Genomic DNA, 14,004 nt, shown 5'->3' on the forward strand with positions numbered 1-14,004 from the left:
TCTGTCCCATACTTTCATATTGGTGTTTATCTCTCTCCAATCAATTTCTTTCCTTCTACTCACTATATTCTGGGGCCTAGAGTGTTCTTGACAACCCCCATTTAAATTATTGCATTTCTTCATACGGGGTTATTCTAAATACCACATATAAGTGATATAAATCTGTATTTATCTTTCTTCTGGCTTACTTAACATATCTTCCAGTTCTATTCATGGTTCATCAAAGTGCATAATTGCATTATTCCTTACAGCTATGTAGTATTCGATTGTATATATGTACCACCTCTTCATGATCCACTCATCTGTTGTTGGACATCTAGGCTGATTCCAACTCTTAACTATTGTACTGAGTGTGATGAAAAGCTGTGTGTATACATACATTTGTATAAATGTTTTTCTGTCCTGGGAATAGATACCCCAAAGCGGGATTTCTGGGTCATATGGCAGATTGATTCTCAATCTACTGAGAACCTTCTCTAAGGAAACAGAGATACTTATGGCCCCTGGTCATATAAGCTGATCCTTTAGGGATTACCAGAAGTTACCAGAAGTCTGCCCCTTGTAACTGCCGCAGGAAGACTGCTCCTGCTGGAGGGTGGCTTCGAATTGTTGAAGAAACTGTTTACAGGACTCCCAGCTCCTATCGCATTTTGCTCTCTTACTGCTCTGAGCCTAACACCCTCCATATTGCTTTCCATAGGGCTTGGCCCAGGCAGCATTCCCACAAGCAGTGGATGAGAGTTTTTTTTTTTTACCACTATCCCACCAACACAAATTGTTCTCAATATTTTTGTATGTGCTATCCTTACTGATGAAAGATGGTATCTCATTATTATCTTGATTTCCCTAATGATAAGTGATGATGGGTATTTTTTCACATGCCTCTTGGCCATCTGTTGGTTTTCCTCAGAGAAGTGTCTCTATTTCCTCTCCCCATTTTTTTTGATGAGATTTAGGCTTTGTGGGGTTAACATTTGTGAATACTTTGTATATCCTAGATATCAACCCATTATCTAATGTGTTGAATAAAAATATTTTCTCCCACTCAATCAGCTGTCTTTTAATTTTAGCCTGTTTTTCTTTGATTCTTTTTAGTTTGATATAGTCCTTTTTATTCAGATTTGATTTTATACCCTTGCTATTGGCATCCTACCATTGAAGTCTCCTTTGAGATCTATGTCTTGGAGTGTTCTGTCTATGTTTTTCTCAATGAACTTTATAGATTCAGGTCTAATCTTTAGGTCTTGATCCACTTTGAATTAACTTTTATGTAAGGTGTGAGATGTGGATCAATCTTTAATTTTTTACATGTGGTTATCTAATTGTCCCAAAAACACTTGTGGAAGAGGCTGTCTTTATTCCATAGCATGTTCTTGGCTCCTTTGTCAAAGATTAATTGACAAAAAAAGATTAATTGACCATATACTTGGGGGTTTATCACTGGATATTCTATTTTTACTGGTCTGAAAGTCTGTCTTTGTTCTAATACCATGCTGTTTTGATCACTATGGCTTTGAAGTAGAACTTCAAGTTAGGTAATGAGATGTTTCCAAGTTTCTTGTTTTTTAATATAGGGTGGGCTATCCTAGGTCTTGTATGATTCCATACAAAATTTATAATTGATTTTTCTAAGTAATGGAGGCTGGAGAAATACATTAGTGTACGTGTGCATGCTTTGTATGCAAGAAATTGTTTATATGGTTTCCTTGCATTGCTAAGAGCGACCATTGAGCACCTAGTGGAGAGTGGTACCCAAAAACAAAGTAATGGGTACAGGGATGTAGTTCTGTGGCAAGACATCAACAACCCACAGTAGTAGAAAATATTTTCTCTTTCTCTCTTTAAAGAAAGTTTATTTCTTTGGCTTAGGCCTCAGAAGAATGGGCATAACCTACACACACCTGAACAATGGATACCATCTATGGAAACAACCACAATTGTCTATAACATTACCAGGATCCAAACCTCTACCAGGGAAGACCTACCACTACTTTGGCATTGACTTACTCCAAAGAGTTCTCCCAACACCCAGACGACTCAGCAACAGTCTGCATGCAGGGCAGATCGCTCCACATTTAATGGTATGCTGAAACTAGAGGATGCTCCACATCAGCCTGACATCAATGAAAGAAATGCACAGAATCCAGAGTCTTTAAATATAAGAATCTGATACCATCAATAGCTAAAGTGTGAAAAAGTTTCACCGGGACCATGGAGAATGACTCGGGTTGGACAGACTGGTATGCCTGGAACCCAGAGTCGGTCTTATGCCAATAAACTTCTGGGGTGAGGCCTTTTTGTAATCAGGTCAAGGATTTTTTTCCATTTTCCCCATTTTTCTGGACCTATGCAAACAACGGCAATTGCCACTATCACACCTTACTATATTTTTTTACTCTTATCCTTTAAGGAAAAAAAAATACAATTTACTGAACTTAAAAACAAATAACTGTAGTAGAATGCCTGTCTCGAATACAGGCAGGAGATGGGAAGGGGGAGAGGGTAATGTTACACTGGTGAAGGGGGGGTGTTCTGTTTATGACTGTAACCCAACTATGATCATGTTACTTAAATAAAAAATATATTTAAAAGAAAAAGAAAGTTCATTTCCTTCAGGCAGATATATTTTAATGAGCTTCTTGGTTTTTGTTTTTTTTTTTTTTTTAGTATCTATGAAAATAAAATCTTGTAAGTCTTTATACAATGACTCAGCTGTTTTACATTGACATTCCTGAAGTGACTTGAAACAAGAGTTAAAAGGACATTATTTCCCATTTGGATCTTTTTTCTTTTTTTTTTTTTTTTTACTTTCTAAAAACTATCCTATTGAGAGGCTCATAAAAATTTTCATCCGGACAGAAACCAGCTCCCTTCATAATAACTTTGTTTCATAGAATGAGCACTCAGATTTAAATGTGTGAGTTTACTACTATTTCTTATCAACAGCACCCTATACCCTACAAACTCATTTGTTTTTATTACTCTTTCTAAAATAATTTCAGATAATCTCACAATATGGTTGAGTTCTGTTTATTGTTCTGTTGAGAAACAATAGCTATCACAAAAAAGTGTGCAGTTCAGCAACTATGACTTTGTTTGCTTGAAAATTTTTTGTTGGGCCCGGAGAGATAGCACAGCGGTGTTTGCCTTGCAAGCAGCCAATCCAGGACCAAAGGTGGTTGGTTCAAATCCCAGTGTCCCATATGGTCCCCCGTGCCTGCCAGGAGCTATTTCTGAGCAGACAGCCAGGAGTAACCCCTGAGCAACACTGGGTGTGGCCCAAAAACCAAAAAAAAAAAAAAAAAAAAAAAAGAAAATTTTGTGTTTGCTTGACAGTCCAAGGTGGTTCTAGAAAGGCCATAACCTGGCTCTCCTGAGCCCTACAGTGCCTTTTCCTCAACCAGAAAGATGAACCTGCTAATCTGGCTCACGCACAACCCATGCTATTTGCTATGCAGAATCAGATGAATGTTTTTCCCAGAGAACAAATTTGTAATCTTCTTTCCAGGGTTTACAAATTATCAATCTCATGAAACTAGGAGCTGGTTGTCCCAGTTTAAATATAGATTTGTAGATACCAAGGTGACAATTTTTTTGAATAGGGCCTCACCCAGTGCAGTGTAGTACATACAAGGCCAGGAATTGAATTAAGGAATATCTTCCTATCCCTAAAAGAAATTATTTTGAATTATGAAATAGCTTATTTCAGAATCAGTCTTTAGTATGATTCTGTGATCTTTCCCCTTTCACTACCAAAATGTCAGAAGCCTAAATTCTTCCCTAAGATTACTGTGGCTTTGCCTTGTGGTCCTTAGGAGCTAAAATTAACTTTAGGTTAAGAACTGACTAATATTAGTTTTTTACCTAGAGTTAATTCCAGGGTGTTGGAACATTGTATGCCTGAAACACAATTAAAAAATATTGCAGGTTATATTATATTTTTAAAAAATTTAAAAGAACTAATATTAGGGATCAGGGAGATAGGATGACAACCTGAGCACATGTGAGAGGCCTGGGATCAAGTCCCAGGACTGCTGGTCCTTCAAGCCCCACTAAGAGCAACATCTTTGCCATCTCTGGCAGAGCTTGAAGGACCATATGTGGTACCAGGGATTGGAATCAGGATCAACCATTTGCAAGGCAAGTACTTTAACACCAGTACTATCTCTCCAGCTAAGAGACTAATTTTTATTGTTGGAGATTCCACAAATGGCCTCACTTGTTGAAATGTATTGTGGTGTGTTACTGTGGCATGCATATTACTTGCCAGCTAGGGAGACTAGTAACTGGTATGGTTATTAGAATGGATAAACGAAACTGTTGAAAACTGTCCAGTGGCTTTCTCAGAGTAAAACTGCAAATGGAGATCAGCAGCACCAAGTACTACCCAACTTAATCGATCTGAGAAAGTATTTCCCAGGAAGAGAGTATCTAATAAGTGACTCAGTTGGAGACACTCAGCAACCTAATTTGAGGACACAGGTGGAGCCCGGACTCTATGTCCATGGGACTTACAACTAAGGATCACAACTAGTGATGCAGTCTCAGTTTTCCAGGGACTGAGAGGCATGAAATAATGATTTCAATCTCCTCTATTCATAACTAACTTCCATAAAGTATGCAAAAGTATTTGTTTTGCTCACAATTGTAGAGAAGAAATCTTTTTCTTTTTTTTTTTTGTTTTTTGTTTTTTGTTTTTGGGCCACATCCTGTAACACTCAGGGGTTACACCTGGCTATGCATGCATAAATTGCTCCTGGCTTGGGGGACCATATGGGATGCAGGGGATAGAACCAAGGTCCATACAGGGTCAGCCACGTGCAAGGCAAATGCCCTACCACCACGCTATCGCTCCAGCCCCGAGGTGAAATCATTCTGAATAAAGATGAGAATTTAGAATATTCTTGAGATCTTTTCCAAATAAGCAACTCCAGTTTCTGTGTCTATATTCTACGTACAATAAAACACTCAATTTCTTTCACTTGGAAATGAAAATTAACTTCAAATACTGTGCAAGTGTTAGGAACTGAAAAATCTTTGTGTGAGAAACCAGTACAACCAGAGAAAAGAAACACCACAAATTCCAGGGCATTTAATTTTGCAGCACATTTTATTTTTACAATACTGGAGAAATAACATATAGTAGCAGCTTATAAACATATATGTAGTCAGTACTCAGTACACTTATGTTAATCACACTAACACAGAATTAAAAAAATGCAACACTAATCTATAATTCACAGCTCTTTTGAAAATGGTGTAAACAAAAATAAAAAGGAGAAAAATTTAAAGCAGACTAATTGAAAGAGTTAAAAAGCAATCAAACACCTGAGGCTGAAGAGATAGCATAGCAGTGGGGCATTTGCCTTACATGTGGCCAACCCAGGAGGGACCCGGTTCAATTTCTGGCATTCCATATGGTCCCCAACCTGCCAGGGGCGATTTCTGAGTGCAAAGCCAGGAGTAGCCCCTGAGCACCACTGGGTGTGGCCCCCAAATCAATCAATCAATAAAATAAATAAAGTTTAAAAAAAACACCTTTCTTCCCACCAAACCAATAACAACAGAAACCAGAGCAATAGTACAGAGTATAGGGCATTTATCTTGCATGCAGTTGTTTTTTTTCCTTAGCTGAACATATGAAAGGGTCTGTTCTCCACATCACCCTGTGAATCTGCTGTGGCTACTGGAAATAAAAGTGTAATGGTCAGAGCCAGAGTAATAGTATAGAGGATAGGTTAAGTTTGCCTTGCATGCGGCAGACCTGGGCTTGAATCCCAGTATCCATCTCATTTGATACCCTGTGTAACACCAGGAGTTGCTAAGTGTGGCAAAAAAAAAAAAGGCAAACAAACAAACAAACAAACAAAATCATCTAACAACAATAAACCCCAAAACAAAAAAACATAAACTACATACATTCATTTGGCATCTCATTCCCAAAGACGACTGTCATTTTATGTTTTCTATAAAAAAAATTAAATGCATATGCACACTCATGTATGTATAATATTCATACCTAGGAGGCAGGAGAAATGCTCAAATTCAAACATCTTATTGATATATATTGCCCAAAGTAATCAAACAGCAATAATAATAATGGCCTTTAAATATTATATTTTAACAGATTTTCATATAATATATTTTGGTGGTTATTATTATTATCTAACACAATTTTCATTATTTGTACAATTTTGAAATGTTGTGCTTACCATCATTTAGAACCTAAATTCATGAATCACTATAAAAAGATTATAAAAACACAAAACGTAGAACATTCTCTAGAACAGAGGGGCTCATACCAAAATATTTTAGAGAAGGGTTTGGTTTGAAGGAGGATTTAAATCATTCAGGGAATCCATAGGGAGCCCAGGCAAAGGAGAAGCAAGGGAGAGGACAAACTCCCTAAAATATTGGGACTAGAGGCTCCAAAACTGGTTCAAATAGAAAAAGAAGGCACTGCCAGTGGTTCACGGTTCCATGTTATTCAACTATTCACTTGATTGACAACAGGAAAATTTCCCACTAAATAAGAAAATCTTTTCTCCCCATGCATTTGATAATTATTTTTTAGCATTTATATTTATTCTAAAAAAGGCATAAAAATCATGACTTTATGTTTTTAGTATGTTGATGCTAGAACTGCAGTTGCTAAAAAAAATTAAACCACATCCAAGTGTGAGTCACTGGTGGTATGTGACAGAATCAACATGATAATCAAGGTCAATAGAAATAAGTAATTCTACTCTGCCTGCCCATCTAACCCATACAACCAGTTAGCTCATTCTTAGAAAGAGCCCCAACATGGTGACGGTGTTTTCCTTCATAACTAGATTCAGTTAAACAAGTTGGCCCTTATCTTTATTTCTTTTGGTTTTGGGGCCACACCCGGTGACGCTCAGGGGTTACTCATGGCTATATGCTCAGAAATTGCTCCTGGCTTGGGGGACCAAATGTGATGCTGGGGATCGAACTGAGGTCCCTCCTGGGTCAGCCGTGTGCAAGAAAAATGCCCTACCACTGGGCTATTGCTCCAGCCCCATTATCTTTATATTTTCAAGGTTTTCAACAAAGAAAAATGATTTAGTCTCATAAAGGGTGGGATTATGTTTGTTTTATAATAAGATGATACAGACATATAGTTTGTTCCTATTTTCAAGCCACTTCATATGTGCTTTCAACTTAACTCACAACAATTTTGTGAGGAAGAGTGGATATGCATTCAAGACCCAGCAACATTGAGGCTCAGAGACCAGTGGCCTGGCTTGTCATGGTCACACACTGATAAACAAATGAACAACTTATAAAGGATTTGGTTGTCCAACAGAACCAAGTAAGGTTTCGTTCTGTCTAATTTATTTTTAAGAGCATTGAGTAGGCCAGGGTTGTTTTCTGATGATATAACTGATGGAGGAACAAGGAAAAAGAGAAAAATAAGTTCAAGAGAAGAAAGGGAGTGAAGAGGTGTTACTTGGCTATTAATATCATACTTTTAAAACAAGCAAAACATATTTCACAGGTGAAATACAAATGTTTCCCAAAATTTCACATAGTTTAGTCTGGGCCTTGAGAATTATACCCCTAAATATTCACTGAGGCTGAAACAAAAATGTATCTTCAAGAAACCTCTGCAAGTCCAATGATTTCTAAAAAAAAATTAGTAAAAATGTTCTAATCTCTTTTCAGAAACCCATTGCAGTCCCATTTCACTTTCAGTACAATTGTAGTAGAATATCTATAAGGGGTCAAGATCTCAGTAGTAGAGTACATGTTTTATATGCATGAAGTCCTGGTTTGATCCCCATAACTTTCACCCCAAATAAGTGTAGTTGATTGAAAAAGTGGCACTGGCTTCCTGATTCCTGGTGAGCAACAACCAAAGAACACCCCAGCAAAAAAAGCTCTCAAGCTTTCAAGTGCCCACCCAATGCCAGGTAGGCTTATTTCTACAACCATAGGGATGGGGGCTAATTCCTGCCTGTGTTTGGGTTAAAGGGGACTCTGTAAAAAGTGGCATCTGTGCCTGGATTCCTGATTTCGGTGAACAAGAGTCAAAGAAGACCCCAGCAAAGAAAGCTCTCAAGTGCCTAGCGCACAGGTAGGCTTGTCTCTGCCCACAAAGGGTCAAGCTGGAAAAGCGTAGCCACTCCCATGCACATCTTCTAGAGACCATGAACCTCATTGCAACATGTAGTAAGGACACTACAAGCGTGGCAATGGGAAACAATACAGGACAACAGCATATATAAGGAATGAAGATGGCAGCTCTGATGACCCAAAAAATACCAACCACCTAATTAGCCTCTCAGATAAGGAGCTTGGAATAGAAATATGGATGTTCATAGAACTCAAAGAAAGCATAGATCGATCTGAACAAACCACAAAGATAGATCAGAAAAGTCAAAACTGAAAATAACAGGACTGAAACGAAACACATGAATAACAGATGAAATAAAAAACTCTATGGAAAGCCTCTTCAACAGAGTAACAACAGCTGAGAACAGAATTAGAGAGCTGGAAGATGAGATACATAACAATTCCATATAGCAGAAAAGATTGGAAAAGAACCTTAAAGCAAAAAAATCAGACAATAGAAAAAATACTCCAAGATTGTGAACATATGAAAATATAAGTGTTCGATAAATTAAACAGAAACATTGGAGTCTCAGAAATCCAGGAAGAATCAACAGTCAAGGACATCATTATAGAGAAACTACCAGAGCTAATGACAACATGCAACCAAATCCTGCATGCCCAAAGAGCTAAGAGACCCAAATGAATGGCTAAAGAAACTGTGGTACATATACACATATACACAATGGGATATTATGCTGCCATCAGGATAGATGAAGTCATAACATTTTCCTATACATGGATGTACATGGAATCTATTATGCTGAGTGAAATAAGTCAGAAGGAGAGAGAGACACACAGAATAGTTTCACTCCTATGGGTTTTAAGAAAAATGAAAGACATTGAAATAATTCCCAGAGATGAGGGCTGCAAGGACCGGCTCACCACAGAGAGTTTTAAGTGCAGTTAAAGAAATAATTATGCTGAGAACTATAATAACAATGTAGTGAGTGAGAATGTAGAAAGCTTCTCTCAAATACAGGTGGGGGGTCGAGGAGGGAGGACATGGGGGCATTGGTGATGGGAAGGTTGCACTGGTGAAGGGGAGTGTTATTTATATGGCTGAAACCCAACTAAAATCACTTTTGTAATCATAGTGTTTAAATAAAGATATTATTAAAGATTTTTTAAAAAGTGTATTTGATTCACTTGGTCAATTTCTAAGATCTAGATTTTACAAATTATCTTTATAATTCTTTCTCTATCCTAAGGGAAATAAGCCTTTTTTCCTCTGGAGATAGGCTTAGAAGACTACAGACAAAATAAAAGCAAAACTCAGAGCTCTTATAATTTTAAATCTGGATTCAATTTAGTGGCTGTAATAATTCAGAAAGTGTCATAATTCACATAATCTTTTCAAGGAAATCCAGTCACCCTTAACTTGACAGCTCCATAAATCTAAATTATACTCAATCCAATGTAAAGAATCATGCATAATAAATATAAAATCTCTGAACCAACAGTTTTGGTATTCTAGAGTATGACACTTTGAACTATAACTTAGTTCTTTCTTTTTTGGTGGGTTTGGGGACACACCCAGCAGTGCTAAGGAGTTACTTCTGGCTCTGCGCTCAGAAATTGCTCCTGGCTTGAAGGATCATATGGGATGCAGAGGATCAAACCTGAGTCCATCCTGGCTCACCGCGTACAAGGCAAACATCCTACCGCTGTGCTACCACTCCAACACTAACTTAGCTCTTTCTAACCAGTAAGTGTGTTGCTAAGAAACAGGTGAATTAAAAAAGAACCCATTTATGACATCATTGTGTGTCAAGATGCAAAACTTATCCTCTTGTATACTACATGTCCCGTCCCACCCCCTTCTCCCAAGCCCTCCCTAACTTCCCCACATTCTAATGGCCCTACCTACAGTCTCCTGACTGGACTGCATGAGACATGTACCAAACTTTATTATGCTTTGGCAACTGGAAACATCTTTGAGCTCTTCTGAGGTAGTGGGAGTTTTTCCTAATATGCTAATAGCTAAGACGAAAGGGATGAACTAAGATCCAAGAAGATGGTAGCTCCTGTGCTTCAATGTTATTCTGAAATGAGAGGTTGAAATGATTATGAACACTACATACTCCAAGCTTCTTCAGTAGAATCCTGGTATGTGGAGAAACGAGCATATTATGGTTGTTGTATGATTACAATAAGTAACCATTTCTTGAAGGCACTAAGTCATTACAACTTGAGTTTAAGTCCTGAATTTAAAGAGTCTAAATCCTACTTAGCCCTAAGTTTCTAAAATAGTGCCTGGCATACAGTAGGAGTTTAATAAATATCTGATGATTGAATGATTAACATCTCTGAATACTTAAGGTCTCTGATTTGTCTCAGTCAAATTATAAACAAAAACATTAAAAAAAAAACTCCAACCAATATCAGGCTAATTTCAAAGATTAGGTCACTTTCCATTTTGTGTAGAATATTAGATCACTTTAAAACTATGAAGAGGTTAAGTGCAAATGATACTGAGCATGGTACAGTTTTCAATCCCATACTTAATTCTGTAACTCCTTTTATCAGATAACTTATTGCCCATCATGATTTAACGTAACGGTGTGATAGTGGGAGTTTTATCCATAAATAACATTTCTGAAGACATAGCGATCCACTCTCTCTGTTGTTCTTCGAGCTTTTCTGACAAACATTTAATCAAGATGGGGTCCACCTTAGAATCAAATTTATTGGCAAACCAATGTCCATCTTTTATAAGCCACCTCAATTCTGCTGTCCCATAGATACACACACTCCGGAGGTGAGAACCAGTACATTTGGGATAGAAAAAGCCTTCATTATAATTCCATTTGACAATGCGAGTTTTACTCTTTAAGTCAGACACATCCTCAGCTGACCTAGAAATCTCTCCAGGTATTCCTGGTAGCCGAACTAAGGTAGCCCAAAAATGCTCATCAGGTGAGTATGTATCTTCAGACCAGGCAAAAAAGTCTTTAACAAGGGAGCTGTTGAAAATATACTTAACAAACGCTCTACTTAAAACAAAATAAGCACTACCAACAAATATCTCAATGTTATGAGGAGGGTCTTTCTTGGAGGTGTTTGTCCTTACCACTTGCTTTTCATGTCCATTGGGTGCCTGTCTGAGTTCATGGTGATACTTGAATCTCTGAATTTTATTTCTAGGGGGTGTCACTGTCTCTAACATATTTGCTCCATTGAGTTTCTTCAATTCTGACACTAATTCAAAGTTTGACTTCAAAGGAAAATCTTGCCCACACAGATTGATGACATATTTCCATTGAACTGAAGACTTAAGGAGGTCTGACAAGCAATTTAGATCAGCCTGGAGCCTGGAAATGTGTGCGTATTGCACAGTCTCTATTTTTGAAGCAATAAAAACATTGGTGAAGCAATTAGCTAAGTTGTTCATGGCAAGTTTGAAGGCATCAGGTGACTTGCGATCATAATGGATGCAGTAAATATTATGCTGGTTGTATATGGCATGGATTAGCCTTTCCACCATAATTGCATTTTTGTGAACAACCAGAGAATAGGCTATTGGGAATTTCTCCTCCTCCTTTGAAACAAGCTTCTGATGGTAATTTCTTAGAGCCTGATATATGTCACAATCACTGGTCAGAGTCACAACATCATCATCATCCAAGTCAATGATATTTCTTCTTCTGATTTCCAGACTTTTGCCAATTTCCAAAGGCTCCTCTTCATAAACACCAGAACAGTTGACTTCATACCTGGCTTCATTCTTCATTTGGGGGTATCTGTTTCTTACAAAAGGTGAGGTACTTAGAGAATGTTCTACCAAGTAAATGTCCTTTTGAGATAAGAGCAATCTTCCAACATTGAGAATCTTCAACAAGGAGAGCAACCATAGGGTTAAAAACAGTATGAAAATTTTCTGCTGTAGGAAGTATTTAAAACAATATCTGAATGTCTTCATTCTATAAAAGAAAGAATACATTTGTTTAAATAATAAGAAGACTGATGAAATTTAACCAAAATTCACTGAGCACCTGACACCTGACACAGGTGAGGGAAAAGCTGAGCCCAAAGATGAGTCTAAACATGGGAATATTTTAAGGAATTTCTCTTTTTTAATTTTTTTCTTTTAGTTTTTGGGTCACATCTGCTGGTACTGAAGGTCACTTTTGACAGTGCTTAGGATATCATTTATGGTGCCAGGGATCAAACTCAGTAGACTATGCACAAGTCAAGTGCCTTACCTGCTGAACTATCACTCTGACCTATTTTGTGGGTTGCAGGACACTGTATAAAATAGTAAATAATATAAACTAAGCTAAATATAGGTACTGTGTCTCTTACATCTATACTTGTGTTTAGTATACGTGGGGAGGGAATATCTCTTTTTAGGCAAATATTTGGATGCAATAAAAAGGTCCTTGGAGAAACAAATGGTCTACCACAAGTGAAAAGGTACCTCAACCTTGATTAACCTTCATATCCCAATGAGTTTAAAAGGCAGATGGAAAAAAACAATAAATTCCATTTCTGTAATATGAATGTATTCACTCTATTCCTGTTTTGAACTCTAATGTAACATTTGTATGCAGGACATTGGGGAGATGAAGAGGCATAACAAATAGAAACCTCATGAATGGGTTCAAGTCCTAGAGACATGAGAGGGTGGTAAGTCGCTCAGTGGTTGAGCATTTGCCTTGCATGTGTGAGGCCCGGAGTTCAATCCCTGACATTGGCCACAATCTAGAAAAAAGAAAAAAAAAGAAAAAAACCTACAACCAAGCACTCAACCACACCCGTACACACTAATAGACACATGCATACCATACACACCACATATACATTCACACTACATACCCAAATGCACACATACATAGAAGTACCCCATTGCCCTTTCTCCCTTTCTGCCATGTCAGAACACTGAGAGACAGCTGGCTATAAGCCAGAAAGACTCTGGCACTGAATCTGTTGACGTCTTCAGCTAGGGCTTCCCAGTCGCTAGAGCTGTGAGAAATATATTTCTATTGTTGGTGAGCCATTCAGATTATGGCGGCAACATATTTGTTATAGTAGCCCTCAGGAATCAAAATAGTCACTTTAGAGAAGGGACAAATACCCAGAGCTAGAGGAGGTGTAGAGGTTATAAGCCACCCTTACCTTTTTGATTTTTAGAAATTACTTTATTTAAACCCCGTGGTTCCACGATTGATCACAATTCAATTTTTTAATCAGTTACAGTTTTTATGATTGAATTTCAGTCCTCTAATATACTAGTTTATGTAGTGTACCCATCACCAGTGGGAAATGTGTCCAGTTTCACTCTCACTCTCCCCTTTACCCTCTCCTCTCTTTTTTGTGGCAGACATTTTTCTTCTTCTTCTCTCTTTCTCCCTCTCATTATCTCTCCCCCCTCTCACTTTCTCTTTTTCTTTTTCATTTTTTCCCCTGTATTTTTAGTGTTAGTTTTGTGTCCTTCTAGGTATGAGCTACTTGGTTCTTCAACATGAAAAGAACCTGACACAAAGAAGGAGGCTGTAATGCACCATGGTAACAGTGTTTGTCAGAAGAGGTTCCATGTGGGCAAGGAAGTTTCTGGAAGTGAGGCACTGATTAGTTACATCCTTGCTTTGTGAGAAAGCCTGGGATAAACATGTTGTGCCCACGTGGACCCATCCCCACCAAATCGTGTGAAACAGAAATACACAAAACACTGGGTACTGCATAGTGTGTTCACAGCTGTATCCCAAATAGGCTATATTATACCCAGTGGGGGACATATAGGGAACACATGCTGGCACATTTCTGCTTCTGTTATAACTAAACTGTTCAACTATGCCATTGCAATGCGAATGAAGCCCACAGAAATGCATAAATGAATGTTACTGTATTCTGATAAAACTTACAAAAACA

General features: G+C 37.8%; 1 protein-coding gene across 1 annotated transcript; it reads right to left on the reverse strand.

Annotated features, from left to right (window-relative positions):
• Nucleotides 1-10,684: 10,684 nt before the first annotated feature.
• Nucleotides 10,685-12,055, reverse strand: GCNT4 (glucosaminyl (N-acetyl) transferase 4). Its single transcript, XM_049769076.1, has one exon. It carries the CDS (start codon nt 12,053-12,055, stop codon nt 10,685-10,687), a length of 1,371 nt encoding a protein of 456 aa, XP_049625033.1.
• Nucleotides 12,056-14,004: the final 1,949 nt, after the last annotated feature.

This window comes from Suncus etruscus, chromosome 2, assembly GCF_024139225.1.
Source record: "Suncus etruscus isolate mSunEtr1 chromosome 2, mSunEtr1.pri.cur, whole genome shotgun sequence".
Taxonomy (NCBI): Eukaryota; Metazoa; Chordata; class Mammalia; order Eulipotyphla; family Soricidae; genus Suncus; species Suncus etruscus.